Source organism: Microcaecilia unicolor, chromosome 13 (assembly GCF_901765095.1).
Source record: "Microcaecilia unicolor chromosome 13, aMicUni1.1, whole genome shotgun sequence".
Classification (NCBI taxonomy): Eukaryota; Metazoa; Chordata; class Amphibia; order Gymnophiona; family Siphonopidae; genus Microcaecilia; species Microcaecilia unicolor.
Window position 1 is genome coordinate 25,399,022 of NC_044043.1, and position 27,502 is coordinate 25,426,523.

Consider the following 27,502-nt stretch of genomic DNA (forward strand, 5'->3'; position numbering starts at 1 on the left):
TTAGAGAGGTCACACCTATGCAACTTCCTGTGGGGGTTAGACACAGCACATGGTGCTCATGATCTCTCCTAAGCTGAGAGAATCCATGGTGTGAGCATCCATTACCATCTAAGCACATGGAAAGAGCTGATAATCCAAATGTATAGTATTATGTATATATAAGCCTGTCTGAATATAATCTAACTACAAACTGTGAGTAAACAGATGTTTTGTTACTTCAACTTTAAAGTGACTCAGCAGTGAATTATTCTGGGGTGTATGAGAGAGATGAAGAAAAGAAATTAACATTTCTAAAGCTGAAGCTGTGTGTATAAAAATCTGCTAATTATTTACTACAAATAATCCAACATAAACTGCAGCTTCGGAGCTTGATTTCCCTTGAGTTCACTGGATGCTAACACCAGCACCCGACAGCGTGCCTCAGGCTGTGATTGTTGGTAGATGACAGCAGTGTCTGGTTTAGAGATTCCGCTTTCTCCCTGTTCTGTCTATGCACTGGAAACTGCTCTCCCAATGTACAAAGGAGCTGGCAGTGTTGGAGCAGGTGGAGAACTCAGGAGGCAGCACATATTTAAATAATACAGTTAATGATGCCACTGACCATATGATAAGCAGTCTGGGATTTGTGCATTTTAATAGTGCGGATAAGAGGAAATCCCTTGCAGACACACTGAATGTGCTGAGCATGGAATGTTTTTCAACTCTGTCCTAGAATACCGCCTCTATCATGTGCAAATCTTGCTCCTGTGGGTATCTTGAATATCTGACACTGCTTTCATTGTCCAAGGTGGATGAAGTTTTGATTTCTGTTTTGCAGGAAGAATCCATCCAATGGCCAGGAATCCCTGAAAAGGCAGGGCTCCACAGCAAGCAGACCTCCCAAGCTGACACCTCAAGCACTAAAACATATCTGGGTCCGGACAGCCTTAATTGAGAAAGTTCTAGACAGAATTGTGCAGTACATTGTTGATAACTGGAGGTAAGACCGCTATCCAGTGGGTTTGTTTTGATATAGGAACCTGGGGCAACTCTGGGTGCAGATGTGGCAACATGACCCCTATGGTGCAGCCAAGCACTGCAGGTCCTGGCAGCTAGGTGGCATGAAGCTGGGTAGTCTTCAGTGCACTTAAGTCAAATCGAATAGTGTATTGTCAAATCACAAAAATATCAGTACTGAAAATAGGGTTGGCTAGTTAAGGCCAGGAAGATTGTAAGCTCTTTGAGCAGGGACTGTCTTTTTGTGTATGGTGTACAGCGCTATAGAAATGATAAATAGTAGTAGTAGAATGCCTTTTTTTTCTCCTTTGGGCCTTGGTCTTCACTCCCAGTCCTTGATGTCTGCTAACAAATCAGGTTTTCAACATATTTGTAATGAATATGCATGATAGTGTTGCATGCCTACTACCTCCATTGTATGCAAATCTCTCTCAAAGTCTAACTGTTGGCAGACATGAGGACTGGGAGGGAATATCATTGTTAGAGCAGGGGTCCATAACCTAGCCTGGTTTGCAGGATTTCCACAAATATGTATGATATCTATTTGCATTCACTGCTTCCATTGCATGCAAATAGATCTCATATATATTCATTATGGAAATCCTGAAAATCAGACTGGGTTGTGGACCTTGAAGACTGGATTTGAGAACCCTTGTGTTAGAGGCTTGGAAACTGTTTCTATAGCTCATGTCTTAAAGTGTGGACCAGAGGGGGGAGTGTTTCATCCCTTCAGTTCAGTTACTATGTTAAGTCAAAAGACTCCCCTCCAACACCATCCCTTGCCCCAGTTCTAGTTTCAGCTGAAGCAACTGTAGTTAACGCATTTTCTCAATCCTCTTCTGAAGGCACACATGGAGGGGCATAATTGAACGGGGCATCCTCGCAGGACGTCCCCGCGAAGGGGCGGGGAAACCCATATTAGCGAAACAAAATGGGCGGCCATCTTTCGTTTCAATAATACGGTCGGGGACGCCTTAGAGATGGTCGTCCCCGATTTTCGGCGATAATGGAAACTGAGGACGCCCATCTCAGAAACGACCAAATCCAAGCCCTTTCGTCATGGGACGAGCCAGCATTCGTAGTGCACTGGTCCCCCTGACGTGCCAGGACACCAAATGGGCACCCTAGGGGGCACTGCAGTGGACTTCAGAAAAAGCTCCCAGGTGCATAGCTCCCTTACCTTATGTGCTGAGCCCCCCAATACCCACTCCCCACAACTGTACACCACTACCATAGCCCTTAAGGATGAAGGGGGGCATCTAGATGTGGGTACAGTGGGTTTGTGTTGGTTTTGGAGGGCTCACATTTACCACCACAAGTTTAAGAGGTAGGGGAAGATGGGCCTGGGTCCACCTTCCTGGAGTGCACTGCAGTACCCACTGAAACTGCTCCAGGGACCTGCATACTGTTGTCATGGAGCTGGGTATGATATTTGAGGCTGGTATAGAGGCTGGAAAAAATATTTTAAAAAACTTTTTTGAGGGTGGGAGGGGGTTAGTGACCACTGGCGGAGTAGGGGGAGGTCATCCCCAATTCCCTCCGGTGGTCATCTGGTCATTTAAGGCACCTTTTTGGATGAAGGGTCAAACCTTCGGATGATATCACGGGAAAGAAGAGGGGAGGGGAGGTGGGGGGAGGAGGGTGAAAAGAAAACAATGTTAGATTATGATAATGAACACAGATGACAATTGTTTTATAGATTCATTTGTGAAAACTTTATTTCTGTATCGGTTTGTCAATAAAAAATTTAAAACATAAGGCACCTTTTTGTGGCTTGGTTGTAAAAGAAATGGACCAAGTAAAGTCGGCCAAGTGTTCATCAGAGACGCCCTTCTTTTTTCCATTATTTGCCGAGGACGCCCATGTGTTAAGCAGGCCCCAGTCCCGCCTTCGCTATGCTTCCAACATGCCCCCGTGAACTTTGATCGTCCCCGCAACGGAAAGCAGTTGAGGGCGCCCAAAATCGGCTTTCGATTATGCCGATTTGGGCGACCCTGGGATAAGGACGCCCATCTCCCGATTTGTGTCAAAAGATGAGCACCCTTCTCTTTCGAAAATGAGCCCAATGGCCAGTTAGTTTTTGGGACTACCACAATGAATATGAATGAGATAGCTTTGCATACAATGGCTCTCCCATGTAAGCAGTTCTATTTCATACATTGTCATTTTGGTAATCCTGAAAACCCGATTGGCTGCCTAGGAGAAGGTTGAGACATGCTGAGTTACCACGTTATACCACTGTCTACAGTCATTCTCCTAATTAGTGGTTATAAGATTGTTTATGCAAGTGTGACTTCTAGAGATTGAAATATGCCTTGCACTTCTCATATGGAACATCCCCAGCTATCAGGCTGGTCTTACTCATGGTAATAGTTTCTGCCTTCCTATCTGCCTGTCAGATGCCCCATTGGCAGATTGGAGAATGAAGAATCTTCCAGACCTTTAAAAAACAACTTAAAGGTTTGTTCTCTCAGGAGATCTGCTTTCTTGTTCACCTCAGACACATATCCAAGCTCTGAGACAAAAAGATACCAAAGTGTCTGTCTTGATGGTTTTATGCTCCAAGAGTTAACTGCCATTCTCCGAAGACAAGGCAGGCTGCTTGTTCTCTTACATGTGGGTCAGCGTCCATGGCGGCCCAGGAACGGAGATTTTTCCAGTAAGAATCCACAAAGCTTTGCGACAGCCTCCTGAGCGCAGGACGGATGCACTGCGCATGTGCGGCCATCTTTCCGCCCGCACGCGTCTGTTCCCGCCTCAGTTTTTCTTTTTCCATGGTGGAGAGTGGCTGCATGTCGGTCTCTCTCCCTCAGGCCCAAGGAAAGACTTAGACGTCCTTCGCATTGTTCTTTAGCGCTTTCTTTTTGGTTTACGTTGTCTTTTTCTTTTGTTTTTTTTTTATTATTATTATTATTAGCATTTGTAAACAAACCTCAAAACAAACCTCTTTTATCTTAGTTTTTTTCCCCCTGTTAAGTTTCCTTTCGCTTCCGTTGTGGCCTTCTTGGGCTGCACGTCCACGGTACTCCTTTTTGTGCCCTTGGTCGGCACAATCGAGCCTTTTGATTTCGCCGCCGCAATTTTTCCGCCGATGATATCGAAGCCTCCCAGCGGCTTCAAGAAGTGTGCTCGGTGCCAGCGGTCGATCTCGGGCACTGACCCGCACTCCTGTTGCATCCAGTGCCTTGGGCCCGACCATCACCCAGACGCTTGCAAGTTGTGTCTGAGTTTGAAAAAACGGACACAGGCGTCGAGAAGAACTCTTCGGGACTGTCTTTACGGAGTTCCGACTGATTCCTCGGCGTCGACGTCAGGAGTGCAGGTAATGGCTGTCCGGACATCACCACTAGCTAGGAGTAGCGAGCCGTCGAGTGCGTCTCCAACTGTCTCGAAGGCTCCTGCTGTGGAGGCCCACTGGGACCGGCCACTGTCGGACTCGACCCCGAGGAGGCGTACCGGTGACGTGCTTCGAGCGAAGGTGAAGAAGCATCGGCACCCGTCTCCTTAGAGGCACCCGGAAAGCGTTGACGCCGGGAGGAGCGCTCACCCTCCATACAAGAGGTGTTGGTGCGTCGATCTTGGGACAGCCTTGTACCGCCTCCCAGGCCTCCACAGATTCTGACATCGACTTCTGTACCGCCCCATAGCCTTCCTCAACAGCGACTCTGGAGGAGAGCATCTGAGCCATTCTTCCAGGCCTTCTGGAAGGTCTGCTGCGTCAGTCTGCCTCGGTACCGGGGGTGCTTGCGCCCTCTGTACTGTCGATGTAAGCAACAGCTGGCTCCGTGCCTGTGGTGAGGTCCCTGACGCCGGAACCACTTGCGGCATCGGCCTCGGCTGCCACCCAGGTTGACTCCCCATTGACATTGTTGGAGGGAGCTTCATTGCTGCCGGCATGGGAGTCCACTTCTTGGCATCGCCATCAGGGACATGGTTTCTCGGCATCGAGACAGGCCTGGTTTCGGACTGCAGTTCAAGAACTCTTGTCCGATACCGAGGAGGATGCCTCCTGGGATGAAGGGGAAGATCCCAGATATTTCTCTTCCAAGGAGTCTAGTGGTCTTCCTTCTGATCCCACTCCTTCACCTGAGAGGAAGCTTTCTCCGCCGGTGAGTCTCTCCTTCTCGTCATTTGTCCGGGAAATGTCTGTAGGCATTCCCTTCCCGGTGGTAACCGAGGATCAGCCCAGGACTGAGATGCTCGAGGTCCTTGACTATCCTTCACCACCTAAGGAGTCCTCCACTGCTCCTCTGCATAATATCCTTAAGGAGACATTGGTGAGGAACTGGATGAAACCATTAACTAATCCCACCATTCCCAAGAAAGCAGAGTCCCAGTATCGAATCCACAGAGAACCTGAGTTGAGGAAGTCGCAGTTACCTCACGACTCTATGGTTGTGGATTCCGCTCTCAAGAGGGCCAGGAGTACTAGAGATTTTGCCTCGGCGCCCCCGAGGAGAAAATCTAGAACTCTTGACTCGTTTGGGAGAAAGGGCTATCAGTCCTCTATGCTCGTGTCCAAGATTCAATCATACCAGCTCTACACGCGCATCCACATGCAAAACAATGTAAAGCAACTGGCGGACTTGGTGGACAAGCTCCCTCCGGAGCACGCCAGGCCTTTTCAGGAGGTGGTCAGGCAGCTGAAGGCGTGTCGTAAATTCCCGTCCAGGGGTGCTTATGACACTTTTGATGTTGCATCCAGATCCGCTGCTCAAGGTATCATGATGCGCAGACTCTCATGGCTGCGTGCCTCTGACCTGGACAATCGGACCCAGCAGCGGCTTGCTGATGTCCCTTGCCAGGGGGATAATATTTTTGGCGAGAAGGTTGAGCAGATGGTAGAGCAGCTCCACCAGCGGGAAACCGCCCTCGACAAACTCTCCCACTGGGCACCTTCAGTATCTACCTCAACAGGTAGACGTTTTTCCCGGGAAGGAGGAATGCTCCCTATGCTTACAATAAGCGTAGGTACAGTCCACCTTCCTGACAGCCTTCCCAGGCTCAGCCCCAGCGTGCTCGTTCGCGTCAACAGCGTGCGCCCAGACAGGCCCCTGCAGCTCCCCAGCAAAAGCAAGGGACGGGCTTTTGACTGGCTCCAGATGAGCATAGCTGCCATAAAAGTAGTTGTGCCGGATGATCTGACGGTCGGGGGGAGGTTAAAATTTTTTCACCAAATGTGGCCTCTCATAACCTCTGACCAGTGGGTTCTTTAAATAATCCGGTTAGGGTACTCCCTCAATTTGATCTTCAGACCTCCAAATTGTCCACTGGGAACTCAATCCTTCAGCGTCCAGCAAAGGCAGGTACTTGCAGAGGAACTCTCCGCCCTTCTCAGCGCCAATACGATCGAGCCCGTTCCACCAGGGCAAGAAGGGCTGGGATTCTATTCCAGGTACTTCCTTGTGCAAAAGAAAACAGCGTCCCATCCTAGACCTAAGGGCCCTGAACAAATATTTGGTCCGAGAAAAGTTCAGGATGGTTTCCCTGGGCACCCTTCTTCCCATGATTCAGAAAAATGATTGGCTATGCTTTCTGGACTTAAACGAAGCTTACACTCACATTCTGATACTGCCAGCTGACAGGAAGTATCTTCGATTCCGTCTGGGAACACAGCACTTCCAGTATTGTGTGCTACCCTTTGGTCTCACGTCTGCGCCCAGAGTTTTCACAAAATGCCTGGCAATAGTTGCAGCATCGCTACGCAGACTGTGAGTACATGTGTTCCCTTATCTCAATGATTGGCTGGTGAAGAACACCTCAGAGGCAGGAGCTCTACAGTCCATTCAGATGACTATTTGACTCTTGGAGCTGCTAGGGTTTGTCATCAATTACCCAAAGTCCCACCTTACATAAGTAATGCCATACTGGGAAAAGACCAAGGGTCCATCGAGCCCAGCATCTTGTCCACGACAGCTGCCAATCCAGGCCAAGGGCACCTGGCAAGCTTCCCAACTTACAAACATTCTATATGTGTTATTCCTGGGATTTTGGATTTTTCCAAGTCCGTTTAGTAGCGGTTTATGGACTTGTCCTTTAGGAAACCGTCCAACCCCTTTTTAAACTCTGCTAAGCTAACCGCCTTCACCACATTTTCCGGCAATGAATTCCAGAGTTTAATTACACGTTGGGTGAAGAAAATTTTCTCCGATTTGTTTTAAATTTACTACACTGTAGTTTAATCGCATGCCCCCTAGTCCTAGTATTTTTGGAAAGCGTGAACAGATGCTTCACATCCACCTGTTCCACTCCACTCATTATTTTATATACCTCTATCATGTCTCCCCTCAGCCGTCTCTTCTCCAAGCTGAATAGCCGTAGCCTCCTTAGTCTTTCTTCATAGGGAAGTCCTCCCATCCCCGCTATCATTTTAGTCGCCCTTCGCTGCACCTTTTCCAATTCTACTATATCTTTCTTGAGATGCGGCGACCAGAATTGAACACAATACTCAAGGTGCGGTCGCACCATGGAGCGATACAACGGCATTATAACATCCTCACACCTGTTTTCCATACCTTTCCTAATAATACCCAACATTCTTTTCGCTTTCCTAGCCGCAGCAGCACACTGAGCAGAAGGTTTCAGTGTGTTATCGACGACGACACCCAGATCCCTTTCTTGGTCCGTAACTCCTAACGTGGAACCTTGCATGACGTAGCTATAATTCGGGTTCTTTTTTCCCACATGCATCACCTTGCACTTGCTCACATTAAACGTCATCTGCCATTTAGCCGCCCAGTCTCCCAGTCTCGTAAGGTCCTCTTGTAATTTTTCACAATCCTGTCGCGAGTTAACGACTTTGAATAACTTTGTGTCATCAGCAAATTTAATTACCTTGCTAGTTACTCCCATCTCTAAATCATTTATAAATATATTAAAAAGCAGCGGTCCTAGCACAGACCCTTGAGGAACCCCACTAACTACCCTTCTCCATTGTGAATACTGCCCATTTAACCCCACTCTCTGTTTTCTATCCTTCAACCAGTTTTTAATCCACAATAGGACATTTCCTCCTATCCCATGACCCTCCAATTTCCTCTGTAGCCTTTCATGAGGTACCTTGTCAAATGCCTTTTGAAAATCCAGATACACAATATCAACCGGCTCCCCTTTGTCCACATGTTTGTTTACTCCTTCAAAGAATTGAAGTAAATTGGTCAGGCAAGATTTCCCCACACAATAGCTGTGCTGACTTGGTCTCAGTAATCCATGTCCTCGGATGTGCTCTGTAATTTTGTTTTTAATAATAGCCTCTACCATTTTCCCCGGCACCGACGTCAGACTCACCGGTCTATAATTTCCCGGATCTCCCCTGGAGCCTTTTTTAAAAATGGGCGTTACATTGGCCACCCTCCAATCTTCCGGTACCATGCTCGAATTTAAGGATAAGTTGCATATCACTAGCAGTAGATCCACAAGCTCATTTTTCAGTTCTATCCTTCTTCCAGTTCAACAACTAGAATTCATAAGAGCTCTGCTGGACTCTGACAGCTCGGGCCTATCTTCCCGAGATGAGGGCAGGCAACCTTCTGTCTCTCGTTTCCATGGCCAGAGCATCTCAGCAGATCACAGCTCGGCAGATGTTGAGACTGCTAGGGCATATGGCCTCCACAGCTCATGTGACACCCACGGCACGCCTGCACATGAGATCTGCTCAGTGGACCCTAGCTTCTCAACGGTATCAAGCTGCGGGGAATCTAGAGGATGTGATCCAGATGTCCACTGATTTTCACAATTCCCTTCAGTGGTGGACATTTCGATCCAATTTGACTTTGGGACATCCCTTCCAAATTCCTCAGCCTCAAAATGTGCTGACCGCGTATGCATCTCTCCTGGGGTGGGGAGCGCATGTAGATGGGCTCCACAGTCAGGGAGCTTGGTCCCTCCAAGAATCAGGTCTTCAGGTCAATCTCCTGGAGTTGCAAGCGATCTGGAACGCTCTAAAGGCTTTCAGAGATCGGCTGTCCAATCAAGTTATTCAAATTCAGACAGACAACCAGGTTGCCATGTACTACATCAACAAGCAGGGGGGCACCGGATCTCGCCCCCTGTATCAGGAAGCCGTCCAGATGTGGCTTTGGGCTTGCCGTCACGGCATGTTTCTCCAAGCCACGTATCTGGCAGGCATAAACAGTCTGGCCGACAGGTTGAGCAGGATTATGCAACCTCATGAGTGGTCGCTCAACTCCGGGAGTGGGGCACCCCCTCGGTGGATCTTTTTGCCACTAAGATCAATCACAAGGTCCCTCAGATCTGTTCCAGATTTCAGGCCCACGACAGACTAGTGTCAGATGCCTTTCTCCTTTATTGGTGGAAGGGCCTTCTGTATGCATATCCCATGCATATCCTCCCATACCTCTGGTGGGGAAGACTTTGCTGAAACTCTAGCAAGACCACGGAACCATGATTCTGATTTGTGGCCTTTTGGCCGCGTTGGATTTGGTTCCTTCTTCTTCTGGAGTTGTCCTCCAAAGAACCGTGGAGATTGTTTTCCAACTCTCATCACTCAGAACGAAGGGGCGCTTCTGCATCCCAACCTCCAGTCTCTGGCTCTCATGGCCTGGATGTTGAGAGTGTAGACTTTGCCTCCTTAGGTCTTTCTGAGGGTGTTTCCTGAGTCTTGCTTGCTTCCAAGAAAGATTCCACAAAGAGGTGTTACTCTTTTAAATGGAGGAGGTTTGCCGTCTGATGTGACAGCAAGGCCCTAGATCCTTGCTGTTGTCCTACACAGACCCTGCTTGAATACCCTCTACACTTGTCAGAGGCTGGTCTCAAGACTAACTCTATAAGAGTTCATCTTTGTGCAATTAGTGCTTTTCATTATCGTGTAGAGGGTAAGCCTTTAGTTGTTCGCTTCATGAGAGGTTTGCTTTTGTCAAAGCCCCCTGTCAAACCTCCACCAGTGTCATGGGACCTCAACGTCGTCCTCACCCAGCTGATGAAACCTCCTTTTGAGCCACTGGATTCCTGCCATCTGAAGTATTTGACTTGGAAGGTCATTGTCTTGGTGGCTGTTATTTCAGCTCGTAGAGTCAGTGAGCTTCAAGCCTCGGTAGCCCGTGCTCCCTATACTGAATTTCATCATAATAGAGTAGTCCTCCGTACGCACCCTAAGTTCATGCTGAAGGTGGTGTCGGAGTTCCATCTGAACCAGTCAGTTGTCTTGCCAACATTCTTTCCCCGTCCTCATACCCGCCCTGCTGAACGTCAGTTGCATACATTGGACTGCAAGAGAGCATTGGCCTTCTATGTGGAGCGGACAAGCCTCTTCAGACAGTCCGCCCGAATGTTTGTTTCTTTCGATCCCAACAGAAGGGGAGTTGCTTTCGGGAAACGCACCATTTCCAATTGGCTAACAGATTGCATTTCCTTCACTTACGCCTGGGCTGAGCTGACTCTTGAGGGTCATGTCACGGCTCATAGTGTTCGAGCCATGACAGCATCAGTGGCCCACTTGAAGTCAGCCACTATAGAAGAGATTTGCAAGGCTGCGACGTGGTCATCAGTCCACACATTCACCTCTCATTACTGCCTTCAGCAAGATACCCAATGCGACAGTCGGTTTGGGCAGTCGGTGCTGCAGAATCTGTTCGGGGTCTAGAATCCAACTCCACCCCCCTAGGCCCATTTTTGTTCTGTTCCAGGCTGCACTCTATTAGCTGTTTCTTCATAGGTCAATCTCTGTTATGTCCTCGCCATTGCGAGGCCCAGTTGACCCTCTTTCTTATTTTGAGTGAGCCTGGGGGCTAGGGATACCCCACATGTGAGAACAAGCAGCCTGCTTGTCCTCAGAGAAAGCGAAGATACTTACCTGTAGCATGTATTCTCCGAGGACAGCAGGCTGATTGTTCTCACCTACCCGCCCACCTCCCCTTTGGAGGAGGAGGAGTTGTTTTTATTCTTTATTTGCTTTTGATATAACTGAGGCGGGAACGGACGCGCTTGGGCGGGAAGATGGCTGCGCATGCGCAGTGCGTCCGTCCCGCACTGTGGAGGCTGTTGCAAAGCTTTGTGGATTTTTACTGGAAAAATCTCCGTTCCTGGGCCGCCATGGACGCCGACCCACATGTGAGAACAGTCAGCCTGCTGTCCTCGGAGAATACCTGCTTACAGGTAAGTATCTTTGCTTTTTCAGTAACCTCACTCTCATTTTTGTGTATAATTTTCATGTGCTTTCTCTTCCCTACCAGCAAATACTATGAGAGAGAATCTTTAATGGCTGATCCAGTGTGTGGTCCCATTTTGGCTGCCCTCCTTGGTAAGGATGCTTTTCACTGTGGTACATCAGGGTGATGAACTGAAGATGGGTCAGTTCTGGGTTGGATTTTCTATACTATTAAATACCATTGCAAAGAAGAATACAGTCCATAAGGAATACAAATTTGGCCTTCCAGATTTCTCCATTACATCAGAATACAGTATTCCTTATGGGTTGACCATTGGGTTACAGTGCGGTGCAAAAGACTCAGGTTTGTTTTGCAAGCTTGGTTTCTGCTCACTGGGTCACCTAGGTCCCCTGGGTCTGGGGATACAGTGAATGCAGTATTCACATCATGCAGCAGCGACACCACCAGGTCAAACTTGGGATGCAAGCTTACTAGCCGAGGACTGTTACTACATTGGATGGGTTGAGTTGGGAGAGGTATATTAAATGGGGGACATCCTGGAATAACTGCGAATGAAAGCTCATGACACCACAGCCCAACAGGCTCCATCCCATTGAGCCCAAAGGAAGCTCATGCCTTTAAACCTTATCTGTCATCTTCTGCCGAGTACTGGTTTGCCATAGTCACTCTTGCTCATTTCTGGAGTGATAATTCTAGCCTTCAGGTAGAACTGTTGGTCCCTTTTATTTATAGATTACTTCCTTCCATCATGTTCCTCAAACTGTTTGCTGGCAAAGTTTCAATGGTGATTGGACAGCTCTGGTGCTTGAAGCCCAGGAAAAGGATGCAGTATGAGCTCTGGTGTTACTTGCCTCCCCCATCGACTGCCCTGAGACAAAAGGGATGTGTGAGTAATGTTTGCCCAACGGGTCTCTCCACTGATTAAAGAGGCTACCAGTTGTGAGAGGCTTGTTTAGTTTTGCAACCATCAGTCCACTGAGGGCTGGATAGAGAATTTCAACTTGTGCCCTATAAGTCATTAAGAGGCATTTTTCAAATAGCCTGCTTAATTGCAAGGTATATGGGACCTCAACCATTGTAGCTGACTTTGACAGAAAAAATACCTGAGTGACTTTTCTTTGAAAAGTAGCTAGTTTAAAGTATGTCTGCTAAAAGCACCTGTGTCTTTTGCACACGTCGGCAAGAGAGGTGGAGTAAAATAGAATGTTTACATTTCAGAATACCCAGTACTCATGCCGTTCATTTCCCTGCCTAAAAAAAAGCCTCTTTTTAGCCCAGCTAAAAGTAACGAGGGTCATGGACCCTTCCACATGCTCTCAGCTTAGGCAGATGAGGGAGATTTCCAGATAGGCCATTGTACTTGGGAAAATATTTTTTCCCAATAAATGGTTTTCACAAGTGGTCTTCAGCACTGCTAAGAAATAAAACGGCAACTCTGTAACTGTGTGTGTTCGTTGTACACATAACTGCATGGAAAAGCAAGGGGGGCGTACACGCTAAGGTATGCATGTAATTGCACGGGGGCGTACATGGTTGGAGCATAGGAGCTGTGTGCTCATGTCTCCAATTTACATGCACAACTTATATAATACTGTAAGTCACGCAAGATATGTGGCCCTTGTAGAAATGCCCATTTATGCCTGCCTGCCTTTGACCTGGTGTAAATGCGGGTTTATGCTAGAACTGTATAATGGAATTGTTATGTGCAAATGCTCCCCATGCAGTATTGGGGTGAGTAACATTTTCCTGTCAGGCTCACAATCTAATTTTGTACCTGAGGCAATAGAAGGTTAAGTGACTTGCCGAAGATCACAGGGAGCAGCAGTGGGATTTGAACCGGCCACCTCCTATTTTTAGGTAAAAGGGAGGGGGTGCTTCAATATTTCATAAGTATTTAAAAACTTTTTGTTTCAAAGGTTCTTAACTAAATCCTGTTTTTTAGCTTAAAACTGTTCTTTTAAATCAGTTTCATCATTATTGTATAACACTTTTGGCCCAAATTTTGTTGGGTAAAAGCAGACTAGAAATTTCAATATTAGATAGATATTTGAAGCTTCTAGAATACAGTACAATGCAGCAGAGCCGTAGCGAGGGGAGCTGACACCCGGGGCGAGTCGCCGCTGCGCACCCCCCCCCCCCCAGGTGCAGCACGGCGCACCCTCCTCCCGCTGGAGCACCCCCCCCCCCCCCGGTGTGCATACCTGCGACGAGGGACGGGCGGGAGGGCTGATCCGCCCCGACTGCACGTTGCTGGGGTGTGTCGGCTCCGCGCTGGTTCACTGCTTTCTCTGTCCCGGAACAGGAAGTAACCTGTTCCGGGGCAGAGAGGGCAGTGCACCAGCGCGGAGCCGACACCCCCCAGCGGCGTGCACCCGGGGCGGACCGCCACCCCCCCCCCCCCGCACCCCCCCCTTCTTATGCCACTGCAGTGCAGTCATTCTGAAAACAAATCCCTTCTTTCTTCTATTCATTTTCAGGCAATGAAATTAGGCCAAACTTCCACTGTGCATAATCAATATTAAGCAAGGCTTATTGATTACAAATGAAACAGCAGGGGTAGAGATGGAGAAGATGGAACATCAGTTGTAAACTGCTTTGATAAAATTTATGACAAGCAATGTAGAAGATCTATGAATAGACTAAAACTAAAAAATTATGGGGCTCATTTTCGAAACAGAAATAACAGGCAATGGACATTTTTCTAGCAGAAAAACATCCAAAGTGTATAATCGAACAATTGAAAAAAAATAATGGCCCAAATCGCTAGTCATTTACCAGAAAACGTTCCCAGAGGCAGAGGCGTAGCCAGGTGGGGTGCAATGGATTTTGAATGAAATGGTGCCTATGTGGATTGGCCCTTCAGCCTTGCACTGGAGCCTGTTTTACAATAAGTCTGCTCCCCCTGGTGGCAAAACCTCGCTACGCTTCTGCCCAGAGGGGGTGTTTTGTGGGCATGACATGGGTGGTCTTACATGATGGAATGTCTCCAGTCCATAACGGATAACAAAACAACTTCCTAGAGGCGGGAAGAGAAACGTCAAGCATTAGATCTGCTTTAAAAACATCTAGGGTGAGGACAAGCCTGTTTTTAGACCCATTTGTGATTTTACTGAGCTGCAGAGTGGAGAGGTGGAAGTTGTTGTTTATGAGAGAGTGGAGAGTTGCTGACTGATTTGTTACATTTGTCAGTTTGGCTCAGTCTGAACCTTTTGATCCTTACATGTTCTGACTTGCCTCCTTTGTGTCTTACCTCAAGTCCTTGCCCACACCTGCTAGCCCCCTGCCAAGCCCATCCCTTCCTCTGTATCTCACCCTTTTCCCTCCCCAAACCCGCACACCTCCCTAACTGCTTTCTCTCCGTCTCTGTGTTCCTCTGTTTGTCCAGTCCCAGTTTGTCACTGTGCTCTGTGCTGCTGCTCTGTGTGTGAGGATTGTTTGCTTTGTGCTGCAGCTGTTTTGAGGGCCAGATGCACAAATCTTACCTTGTTATTAACATTTGCTTTAGACTGGTTCTAGCTAGTTTAAAGCAAATGTTTACATAGCTAGGAATGCACAAAGGGGTTTTCTGTTATCAGCCACCAAGAACCTCATGCAAATGTGTTACAGTAAGCTCATTAGTATTCTAATGAGCTCATTCGTAATCTAATGTGTATTCCAGGGGGTGCACAGCTCCAGAGCAGCCCTAATTTAACAAGCAAATTTTACGGCTGCTCTGGAGCTGTCTGAGAGGAGAGAAGCACAAGCAAAAAGCTATAAAAGCTGCCTGCTTGTGTTTCCTACCTCACTTCCTGTTGCCCCCCACCTGAATTTTTTTTGTTTTTAAATTTCCCTGGACCACAACACCCCCCCTGCATCTTATTTCCCTGGTGGTAAAGTGGACCCTGACCCCCCCCCCCCAAATCTTAAAAAAAAAATTCCTTGCTGATCCAGTGAACCAAACCCTTTCCCCTGCGCAGTCGCAAAATCCTCCCTCCCATACCCGACCCACACACCGCCCCTCCCTGTACCTTTACAACAAGGTGGAGGCAAGAGAGGAGAAGCAACGGCTCCTGCCTCGGGCCTACCTGGAACAAAATGGTGGCGCCCAGGCCCTGCCCAGTGCATTCTGGGATGCACTGGGCAGGGCTAAATACCATGTAAGGGGAAAAAAACTTCTTGTATGGTGTTTAGCCCTGCCCAGTGCATCCCAGAATGCACTGGGCAGGGCCTGGGCGCCACCATTTTATTTTGGAAGGGCCCAAAGCAGAAGGGAGGAGCCATTGCTCCTCCTCTCCTGCCTCCACCTTGTTATAAAGGTACAGTTTAAAGGGGGTCTGGACTGATTCCTGAAGGAAAAGTCCATTGATCATTATTAAATTTGGGGGTTTTGCCAGGTTCTTGGGGCCTGGATTGGCCGCTGCCAGAGACAGAGTGCTGGGCTTGATGGACCTTTGGTCTTTTCCCAGCGTGGCAGTGCTTATGCACTTATGTACAGGGAGGGGCGGGGATGTGGGTCGGGTGTGAGAGGGAGGATTTTGTGACTGCGCAGGGGAAGGGGTTTGGTTCACAGGACCAGCAAGGAAATTTTTTAAAATAGATCCTGGGGTCACAGTCCACTTGACCACCAGGGAAAGTCTGAAAAAAGATTGGGGGGGGGGGGGGTCAGGGTCCACTGGACTACTAGGGTAAATTTAAAAAAAACAGTGGAGGTCCAGTGCATCGGAGCTGTCAAATCCATTTGACAGCGATACACTCTGAGCCTAAGTTTCTTGAATCGGAGTTTAGGGGATATTATGAACGTCTCTACAGGGATGAAACGAGCAAGGGAGATGAAGCTATTAGGACATACCTGACAGACATTAATCTTCCGGAACTGTCGGAGACGGCTGTAGAGACCTTAGGAGGACATATTGCATTGGAAGAAATAGAGCAGGTGATTCGGGACCTACCCCCAGATAAGGCCCCTGGCCCAGACGGGTTTACGAATAAATTCTATAAAACATTCAATAAGCTGCTGACTCCTATGTTATATCAGGTATTTAACTCGCTGACACCACGAACCTGCCACCCACATGGAATTTAGCCACCATTACGGTTATACTCAAACCAGGGAAAGACCCCCAGCTGTGCAGCTCCTACAGACCTATCTCACTGCTGGGCGTAGATTATAAAATATTTACAAAGATACTGGCTACGAGACTACAACAATACCTCCCACAACTTATACATGAAGACCAGGCTGGCTTTATTCACACACGTCAGACTTTTGATAATGTTCGCAGAACATTGCAAGTAATACAGGGGGCGCACATACTCAATACCCCACTATGCATCCTCTCGCCGGACGCAGAAAAGGCCTTCGATCGGGTCGATTGGCCATTCCTTTTTGCAGTACTTGAGAAAATGGGTTTAAAAGGGAGATTTGGGCTGGAGGAAGTGACGTCACGTCAGTGAATGGCTGAATAAAATCGGAGCTCCCGCGAGTCAGCCGGTAAAAAGCAATAATTAGCCGCAAATAGCAGCAAAATTCGATACCCGGAACGGGAATCGGAGGGCATAGCGAGAGCCCTACTTGGATATGGCAGCGAATCGGACGAAAGAACCAAATCTGTCGACGTTTTCGTACCAGCAGCACCAGAGAGCTACAGAGACGCAGGGGGAAGAAAATGGCGCCCATGCAACAGTAGCGAACCAAAAGCCTACTGACCCTCTTCAGCGGGAGCTAATGGATGGTGAATGCGCGGCCACTCCTGAAATTTGGGCCAAACTCTGTGGCTGGATAGAAGAAATTAAAACTGGCATAAAAGATATGCGCCAGGACTTTGCACAGCTGGGAACGGAACTCAGGGCGGAAATAGCTGAACTGGGAGCACGTGTAGCAGAAACGGAGGCAGGAATGGAGGAATGTGCTGAGTCTGTTTCTGTACTGGAGCAGCAAATGAAAGATCAAAAAGCGGAGACAAGATATCTACTGGATAAAGTCGAAGATCTTGAGAACAGGAGTCGTCGCGCAAATATCCGAATCAGAGGCGTACCAGAGCTCCCTGAGTATAACGACTGTGGGCTGGTCACGCAGGGGATAGCGGCCCAACTGTTGTCTACCTCAGCAGTACCATGTGCTCCAGTATCTATACGTTTGGAGAGAGCACACAGGGCGTTGGGGATGAGGAAAACAAATCAGCCAAGGGATATAGTTGCCTGCTTCTCAGAATTTCAGCAAAAAGAAGCGGTAATGAAGAATGCCAGGGAGGCCGCCCCGATAACATGGGAGACCTACCCCATTGAAATATATCAGGATATATCTCCAGCAACTTTGAAGAGAAGAAGCGAGCTGCGGCCACTAACAGCAAAGCTGAGAGAGGAAGGGGTGCCCTATAAGTGGCAGTATCCCTTTGCCCTCACATTTATGTAAGAAGGAAAACAGCGTCGAGTGACCTCGATAGCAGAAGCCCAGGAATATTTGAATCAGCAGGGGGAAGATGAGATGCCCCACGAGAAGGATCACTCAACTAGATCGCCACTGAGCAAGCCGAAATGGCAGAGAGTCTCACAGGGGAGAGGCCGCCTGAGACGACAGCAATCGGGAAAGCAACTGGTGGAGCGAAATGGAAAATGAGAACGAACAAGCACCCGATTGGATTTACAAATACAAGGAGAATAGCCCACTGAATACAGTAGGACACTTGCCAACATAAGAGTCGATTCAGCAGCAAAGGCTGAGGGAGAGATGGAGACGACACTTCCTCTGCAAGAGACATGCCTCATGGTGGTAATGGGGCTTGTTGACATAGGATCAGGGATGAGGGGGGTTTGGGGTGCAGGGGAAAGAGAAACAAGAATGGTGGGGGCTGACCAAGTGGAAGCGGAATAATTGGATGTTGTTTAAATGTTTAAATGTGTCACGTTAAATGTTAAAGGTTTAAATACCCCTATAAAGCGTAAGAAACTGTTTAAAGATATGATACGGTTGAAAGCAGATGTAATTATGATCCAAGAGACTCATTTGAGAAAAGTACATGAAAAATTAGTTAACCACAGGAGATACCCTTTACAATTTCATGCTGCTAGCATTAACTCGCAGAAAAAGAGAGGGGTATTAATGGCCTTCTCTGATACGAATCCGTGGAAAATAATGAAAAGTGAAGCGGATAAGAATGGCCGCTACCTACTGGTGGTGGCGTCCCTATATAATAAGCTATACACCTTTCTCACTATATATGCCCCAAACGAGGGACAGGGGAACTTCATGGCTGAACTGGAAGGAGTTTTACAGAAACATGTACAAGGGATAGTGGTGATTGGGGGGGATTTCAACCTCACAGTGAATCCTACATTAGATAACTCAACGGGAGGAGCGGGCTACGCAAAGAAGGATAGGCAGGCCCTAGAAAAATTCATGGCTAGGTGGGGGTTGGTGGACCTATGGCGAGCAACACATGCACGAGAAAAAGACTACACCTACTTTTCAGCTTCACACAACTCATATTCTAGGATAGATATGATACTGGGGGACGGGATAGTAGCAGGGGCAATGCGCAAGATTAATATTGAACCGCGCACGTGGTCAGATCATGCCCCAGTGGTAATGGAAATAGGGATAGATGGCCACCATACTGGGACGAAATATTGGCGCATGGACGAAACTATCCTCCGAGAGCCACAAAATGTGCAAGAAGTCGAAAGGTATATTAGGGAATATATAGAGTTCAATGATATAGGGGAGATACACCCGGTAAGCTTATGGGAAGGGCTAAAAGTGGTACTACGTGGTCAATTAATAGCGCTGAGGGTACACCTGGGAAAGACAAAGGGGGAACAGGAGGAATCAATAAGAGAGAGCATAAAACAGCTGGAAAAGTCTCATAAAGCGAATCCCTCTGACTCTGGGGTGGGGGAACAACTTCATAGATGCAACTTAAGACTCAACGACTTACAGTTGGCTGAAATAGCAAGTCAGTTAGAGCAAACGCAACAAAAACATTATGAGTTTGGAGATAAAGCAAGTAGACTTTTAGCAAATAAACTCAAGCAGCAGAGGAGTCGCACCTATATAGGAAGCCTCAAAAACCAGGCAGGCCAAAATGTTAGTCAGAATGAACAAATTCAGGAGCAATTCTATAATTACTGTTCTAAGCTCTATGACTAAGAACAGAAGGCCACAGGGCCTGAGATAGAGGAATATATCAAGAGAATAGATATACCCCACTTGACACAGCCAGAGCAGGAGATGCTATCAGAACCTATCACATTAGAGGAGGTCGAGCGGGCTATTAAGTAACTCCCCCTTGGAAAAGCGCCGAGCCCGGATGGATTCCCGGCTCGATTTTATAAGCAATATAGAGCATACTTGGCACCACTACTATGGAGATTTTTTTAAAGCATTAGAGCAAGAGCAGAAACTTCCACAATCGCGGAGACTAGCAGCGATAACCCTGATTTTGAAACCTGCAAAAGATCCGCAGGAGTGCGGCTCTTATAGGCCGATATCGCTACTCATTGTTGAGTGCTGCCCAAGCTCATCCATAGCGATCAAACGGGATTTATTGCAGGGTGACAGGCATTTGATAATATAAGATGTTTGCTCCATGTAATCCAACAGGTGAGGGAGGAGGAGCAGCCGGCCCTACTTCTCTCGATAGACGCAGAGAAAGCGTTTGATCGCGTGGAATGGGACTTCTTATTTGCAGTGTTGCGAGAGGTGGGAATAGGGGGAAATTACCTGAGATGGATTAGACTACTCTATCAAGCTCCATTAGCCACACTAAAAATTAATGGGTCATACACTAAGCCTATAGAACTGCATAGAGGAACTAGACAGGGATGTGCGGTCTCGCCTTTGCTGTTTGCCCTTTTTATGGAGCCCTTGGCATGCGCAGTGAGGGGAGATTCCAACATTCGGGGGGTGACGAAAGGGCTGAGAGAACATAAACTAATGTTATTCGCTGATGATGTGCTTCTCACCCTGACGAGACCCGCAATCTCAATTAGGAGGGTAACAGAGGTAATGGAACACTTTGGAACACTATCAGGTTTCAAAATCAATACTACTAAATCTGAAATATTGAATCTAACAGTCTCGCCACAGGAGTCGGCTAAGATGAAGGCAGACCTCCCTTTTGTGTGGGCAACGAAATCCATTAGATACTTAGGGGTGCAGGTGATGCCGAGGGTGGAAGAATTGTACCAGGCAAATTTCCCAAAGAAGGTGGCGGAATTGCTAGCAGAGCTAGATAGATGGGAAGGACTAACCTGCTTATAATCGAACGAGACAAACGCCCAAGTTCCGACCTAAATCGGGAGATGGACGTTAATCTCACAAAAACGAGTAAATCCATATAATCGAAAGCAATGTTTCAGTGCGTCCGTGTCGCTCGTACGTGGACGTAAAAATGTCCAAATAAGAGGCGTGTCGGGGGCGTGTTAGGGGCGGTGATACGACGTGGACGGGTACAACGTATAACGAATAGCGAAATGGCTCTGGTTGAGCGGGAAGATGGGCGTAATATGATGGACCCGAAATAAAAGCGACCAGAGCAAGGGGGAAAGCGTCTTTAGACCCATTAGCGATTGTGTGTAGTTGGAGAGTGGCGATATTGTTGGTGGAAGAGCTGAAGTGGTGGTTGCAGAGAGAAAGCCGAGCGTGTTGAGTACCTGTGACGGTCGTCTGTGTGCCCTGCCTCTTTTTGTGTCTTACCCTTTGACGGTTCCTTACTCCTACTCCTTTGCTCCATCGCCCCCTTCCCCTCCCCCTATCCCTCCCCATTCACTCTTCCCACGTGTATACTCTATTCCCTGACCTCCGTTTGTCTCTGTGTTCCTGTACTGTTTGGCGAGTGAGTGGCCAGAGGGCGTGGTGGCTGGAAGTGAAAGATCTGTGTGTGTTGCTGTTTGTTTGACTACTAGTCCTAATACTTGCACTGGTGGTGGGGATATGGATGCACTTAATGCACTTGTGGCATGCATGCTACACGAAGAGGCCACCCACCGCAGGAGGTATTCACGGCCCCGAGTGTTTAGGCCCCGCACCACCTTCCTACAACTCACTGACCAGCAGTGTCTAACAAGGTTCAGGTTTGATAGGGCCACCATTCGTCAGCTGTGTGAGCAGCTGAAACCCCTCCTTCAGCCCCAGACACGTAGGAATAACCCCATCCCTGCCCACCTCAAAATCACTTCCGCTCTCTCTGTCCTGGCCACTGGCAGTTTTCAATCCGTATTAGCTGCTAACACAGGCCTCACCCAGGCTTCTATTTCACACTGTCTCACCCAGTTCCTGGATGCCTTCATAACTCACACCTCACACTACATCACTTTCCCCACCACCCCACAGGCCCTGCACAACAACATGGCCGCCTTCTATGCTGTTGCTAGATTCCCCTCGGTCATCGGTGTGATAGACTGCACACACGTAGCCCTCAGACCCCCCAGGGCACACGAAGCCACCTACAGAAATAGGAAGGCATTTCATTCTATGAACATGCAAGTTGTATGTGATGCCCAGGGGGAGATATTAGACGTGTGTGCCAGGTACCCCGGCTCCAGCCACGATGCCTACATCCTACAGCACTCGGGCATCTTCCGCAAGTTCGAGCGAGGGGAGTTCATTGGTGGATGGCTACTAGGTAAGTGCAACATGCATGTACCACCCATACTAGACCTCCTCCACTGGGCAACCCTCCGCCCTGGCTTTCTCCACCACAACCCACTATCCAAATCCCCCCGCCCCCCCTGTACCTGCTCCAAGCGATACACACTCATCTATCTCATTCTGCTTTTCTGCAAAGGTGACCGAGGCTACCCGCAGAGGACATGGCTCATGACCCCCCTGATCCACCCACAACCAGGGCCAGAAGAAACCTACAACAGGAAACATCGCAGCACCCGGGGGATCATTGAGCGCACCTTTGGTTTATTGAAAAACCGCTTCCGCTGTCTGGACCGGTCTGGAGGAGAGCTGCTCTACAGTCCAGAAAAGGTGGCCAAGATCTTTGTGGCGTGCTGCATGTTACACAATTTGGCCCAGCGCAGAGGACAGCCTCTCCCAGAGGAGCCACAGCCACCACCAGAAGAGGCCCCAGATGAGCTGGAAGAGGAGCCCCCTCCACCCCCAGCCCACAGAGCAGAGCTCAATGCCTACCAGCTTGGCGTAAGAGCAAGACAAAGACTCATTGAAACAAGTTTTAGGTGAAAGTAAGTGAACATTTATTTTTTACATTCAGTGCATATGTGTGTGTTCAACCCCACCACCACCACCACCACCACCACCACCCCCCTCCCACACCCACCCCCCTCCCACCAACCCTCACCCTACAGCATGTCCCATCATTTTCCCCTTCCCTTCCCCCGTCCCCTCCTACCCCTCCCACGCCCTTCCTTTGCAGCTGGTGCTGCACGGGAAGTCTCTTCACCCTGTTCTGAGCTGCTGCTCCCAGTGTCCTCCTCCTCCCTATCCCCACGGCAGCCTGCGGCTTTGGCTGCACCGTGGAAATCGGGCCACCTTCTTGGTTCTAGTGGTCTGGCCACAGGACCCAGAATGGGAGCAGATTTGGTGGGTGCTGCAGGAGTGGGTGCGGAGGCTGAGGATCGCAATGCCCACCTCTTAGCTGGTGGTTGCTGGTGGTCAGTGGAGGAGGATGTTGATGGCAGGGGCTGCTCCAGCAGCACGGGGGCTGGAGTAGGCGCGGTGCCCTGAGGGCGCAGGTGTTGGATGCTCTGCTCCAGCCGTCTCAGTTGCTGGAGCACCTCCTGGTGGCCTTCACGTTGCGCCTGGAGGAGTTCCTGGTGTGCTCGCTGCTGTGCCTCCAGTGCTTGGCGCTGCAGCTCCAGTTTCTGCTGCCGGTACTCCTCCAAGCGCACGTTGTGGCGGAGTAGTTCCGTGGCCAGCCGCAGGAGTTGCCTCCTTTGGCCGGATGGCCTCTGGCGGGGAGCTGGGCCCTCCTCCTCCTCAACAAAGTCCTCCGGTGCTGGAGGTGCGGCCTCTGCTGGTGCAGGTGGTGGTGGTGGTGGTGGCAGAGGCTGGACAGCTGGTGCAGGTGGTGGTGGTGGTGGTGGCAGAGGCTGGACAGCTGGTGGTGGTAGAGGCTGGACAGCTGGTGCAGGTGGTGGTGGACGCAGAGGATGCACAGCTGGTGCAGGTGGTGGAGGCTGGACTGCTGGTGCTGCAGGCTGTGGAGGTTGAGGCTGAGGCTGGACTGCTGGTGTAGGGCGTTGGCCTTGCAGGCCACTAGGGCCAGCCTCCTCTGAGTTATCACCTGTATAGCACAAGAGTGAGGAATAGTGTTGGTGCAAATAACCCACTTTTGTCTTTCAGCATTCATATACATTGGTATGTCCCCCAACCTGATGACCCAGCAAAGAGATGGTGAGGAGGAATGGAATTGACACGGGTACGAAAGAGAGAGCCCCGCAGGCAGCTGGGTAGAGGTGGTGGATGAGCAGCCAAGAGAAGGACACCACTCACAACGTTGTGCTCAAGCTGTTAGTTGTATAATTGTTAAAATGAACAACATTGCAGCATGTGTTGTGTTACTACTGACTTGCTAAACTGCATAGAACTGCTTTATGACCCCCATTACAGGCTCCTTCAGTTGAATGCATGTGGCCCACACTCAGTAGAGCACAGAGGTCACAGGAGGAACTAGGCACAGTTTGGTAATGGGAAAATAGGAGGGAGTAGTAGGGAAGGACGGCCCCCAAAGTTCTGCCACAGTAGTAACCTACACACACCCATAGGAGCCAACTGGAAAGTAGTATTGGGGGTGCTAAGCCCAGTGACCAACACTCCTCCCTGCACAGCTACATGATCTTTCCTCAATATTGGGGGTGCTCACACACACACACAGCACCCACCCTGTCTGCTTGCTCCTATAACACACATGACCACTACCACTACTCAAATAGAGCTTACAATTAATTCAATAAATATGGGCACACAGGACAAGTAAGAGGAAACCCAATGACAACAGTAGGGATAGGGAGTAAGGGTAGAGAGCTAGTGAGTAGGGGTTACCAGGTCACAACAGCATCATAAAGGTGGCCTGTTAATATACATAAAGACAGCCAGAGATACTCCCCCCCCCCCCCCCACCTACCTCCCTCCTCCTGCCCCCCACTCCTCACCTCCCTCCCCCTGACCCCAACTTCTATAACACAAGTGTACTGCAGCACAACAGATACCCCAACTGCATAATGAAACACCTACCTGAGTCCTCAACCTGGCCCGAGGTGTCCAGGGAGCCAATCCCGTGGATGCCCTCCTGGGGTAGGAGGGAGTACACCATCAGCTCCATGGGTGTAAGGTTGGCAGTGTCATTGCCTGGGGGATTGGCCCCCGCCTTCCTCCGAACATCCCTCCTCAGCTTCCGCCACTTCCTCTTGCAGTCCTCCACGTCTCTCCCAGCATGGAAGACAGCATTCAGGCTGTCCCGTACTGCCTCCCATTCGCGCTGCTTTAATGTTGCTGCCAGCCTCTGCCCTGTAGGAGCAAACAGACTCCGGTGCCGCTGTACTATTTCTTGCACCAGGAGCTCCACCTCTTCTTCGACAAAATTACCCTTCCGGGTCGGCGGCATGCGTGGTGGCATTGTACCAATGGGGTTTTCGAAAATACGGAGTGGGCGTTTATATAGGCGCCAAGAACGCCCATTGAGACAGGGGCATAGGCGTTTCTGATATGGGCGTTTCTTTTTCAATTATACACATAATTGCTAAGCGTGCCCAGTTCAGATAGCGATTAGGAACACATGGTTTCGATTATGAGTAGATAAGTATGGGCGTCTCCACCTGCCTTCCCTTTCTTCATTGCCATTTTACCTGCCATTTCCTGCACTTAGACCTTGCCCGTTGTTCGTAATAATCATTTACAGGGTTTTACCCTCACTTTACTCATACTACCCCTCTCCTCAAGACCCTTCACTGGCTCCCTATCCGTTTTCGCATCCTGTTCAAACTTCTTCTACTAACCTATAAATGTATTCACTCTGCTGCTCCCCAGTATCTCTCCACACTCGTCCTTCCCTACACCCCTTCCCGTGCACTCCGCTCCTTGGATAAATCCTTCTTATCTGTTCCCTTCTCCACTACTGCCAACTCCAGACTTCGCGCCTTCTGTCTCGCTGCACCCTACGCCTGGAATAAACTTCCTGAGCCCCTACGTCTTGCCCCATCCTTGGCCACCTTTAAATCTAGACTGAAAGCCCACCTCTTTAACATTGCTTTTGACTCGTAACCACTCGCCTCCACCTACCCTCCTCTCTTCCTTCCCGATCACATTAATTGATTTGATGTGCTTACTTTATTTATTTTTTGTCTATTAGATTGTAAGCTCTTTGAGCAGGGACTGTCTTTCTTCTATGTTTGTGCAGCGCTGCGTATGCCTTGTAGCGCTATAGAAATGCTAAATAGTAGTAGTAGTAGTAGTAGTAGTATGTGTTTAGCAATGTATGCTTGGGTACACCTGTGTATTTAGGGGGGGGGGGGGAATTATTGTTGGCCCTCAGCCACCACGCCTTCCGTTTCCTGTCTTCCACATCCCCTGATGCTCCCTTCCTTTCTCCCATTCTCTCTGCCTGGTTGTAGCAGGCAGTGTGTGGGGGCCAAGAATTTAGTACAGTCGGCCCAAATCAAGCACCCCTCGGTAAGGGTCATTTCAATCAGGGAGATGTGCAGCTAATGTTCCAGAAGATAAAAGGCGCACTACACAGTCTTGAAACAGACGTTCATGGTAAGCTCTCATTTGTCTGCCACCTCTTCTCTTTGTGCTCATAGTCAAGGAGTGTGCATTCACTGTATGTATGTAGTCTGGAGTCAGATGTTAGGTAGCTCTCTTTTCACCAGGTTCCTGTGCACTGTACTGTGGGGTTGGCAGGTCCTCAGTGGTGTGGGCCAGCTGTTGGAGGTGCTGTATTGGTTCCCGGTAGCTTTCATCTTCCTTGTTTATGTGGTGTACCCCAGTCCCCATTTATGAAGTGGCCACCCATTCTCAAGGTCCATAGGCGGGGGAGGGGAGAATGATTAATGCAATGGATGTGTATAGCACATTATGGAACACCTTCCTAAATTGCTCCATAGGTAGTAGGGTAGGGAACATGCACATTACATTGTTTTTAATCGGTAGCCTGGACAAAAAATGATCGAGGTGGCTACAGGTAGTGCCACTGAGGCCTATGACATGGTGGTGAGGGAGAGGGGTGTGTGTACAGGTACCAACCCAAAGTAACTGGTGGTGGCTAAAGCCTGGTGGCTGCTGTGGCCTAGTGGTTAGAGCACCAGCCTTATAATCATAAGGTTGCTGGTTCAAATCCCACCTAAGGCAAGTCACTTCAGGGACAAAGTTTGACACAAACCCAGAATACTTGAATGTAACACACCTTGATCGACTACTGGAGAAAGTGTGATCACACCTGCAAATAATGAGCACCATTTTTATTTGTGCCCTTCCCTAACACAAGTATTACATTGCAACTGTGATGAAGTAACCATCCATCTATTGGGTTTCCCATTGTTTCCCTTTTGCTCCTCAGCATTATATACCATAGCTGATGTATTCAATGTGAAAATATGAGCCAGCTGTTTGTAGGTCCTTCTTGGCCCCCCCCCCCCCCCCCCACCAATGTGGCTTGTGGGTAAGGATATGTGTCCATCAGACAGCAAACACTGTGTATGTGGTACCTGGAGTTATGTGGAAGTGTGTACCTGGCAGATCACACGTGGTACACTATTAATCTCTTATTGATGGCACTCTGTATTGTGGGTCAGTATGGTGAAGGGGAGGGAGGAAGGGAGAGAGAGATGCTGGCTGGCCATTTTTATTAATGGACACAAATATCCATCCAGCCTCCCCGGCCCAACCCCCCTGCACATATGGCCATGCAGGTTGGAATGAACAGGTGGCGTTCTGTATGGCCAACATTCTCAGACATACATCACCTTCTCATTCACACAGCACATTTAATGCTATGCATATTGCTGCCTCCTTCCTCTCAACTCAACAGCACCATTTGGTGATATGTAATGCACAAGGGAGACAAACACACACACACACCCTGATAGTTATATTGTAACAGAAACATTTATTTCCCCCCCACCCCCACCCCTACAAAATAAGCCCCAACAATGCCCTCTTCCCCCCCACACACCCCAACAATTCCCTCCCCCACCCCCCACAGAACCCCCAACATTTTCCTCCCCCCACACACACAACCCCAACAATTCCCTCCCCCACCCCCCACAGAACCCCCAACATTTCCCTCCCCCCACACACACAATCCCAACAATTCCCTCCCCCACCCCCCACAGCACCCCCAACATTTCCCTCCCCCCACACACACAACCCCAACAATTCCCTCCCCCACCCACTCCCCACTCCCCACACCCCCAACAGGCCCCCCCTATTTAAATTA

At 49.0% G+C, this 27,502-nt stretch overlaps 1 protein-coding gene across 4 annotated transcripts in view; it reads left to right on the plus strand.

Annotated features, from left to right (window-relative positions):
• The window catches only part of SGSM2 (small G protein signaling modulator 2), a 551,979-nt gene that overhangs the window by 186,486 nt on the left and 337,991 nt on the right, over positions 1–27,502 (plus strand). For all 4 annotated transcript variants that reach the window (XM_030185728.1, XM_030185727.1, XM_030185730.1 and 1 more), the window contains exons 4-5: positions 818–979; positions 11,187–11,254. In XM_030185728.1, the coding sequence (XP_030041588.1) occupies positions 818–979; positions 11,187–11,254 (230 nt within the window). The remainder of the gene's footprint in view (positions 1–817; positions 980–11,186; positions 11,255–27,502) is intronic.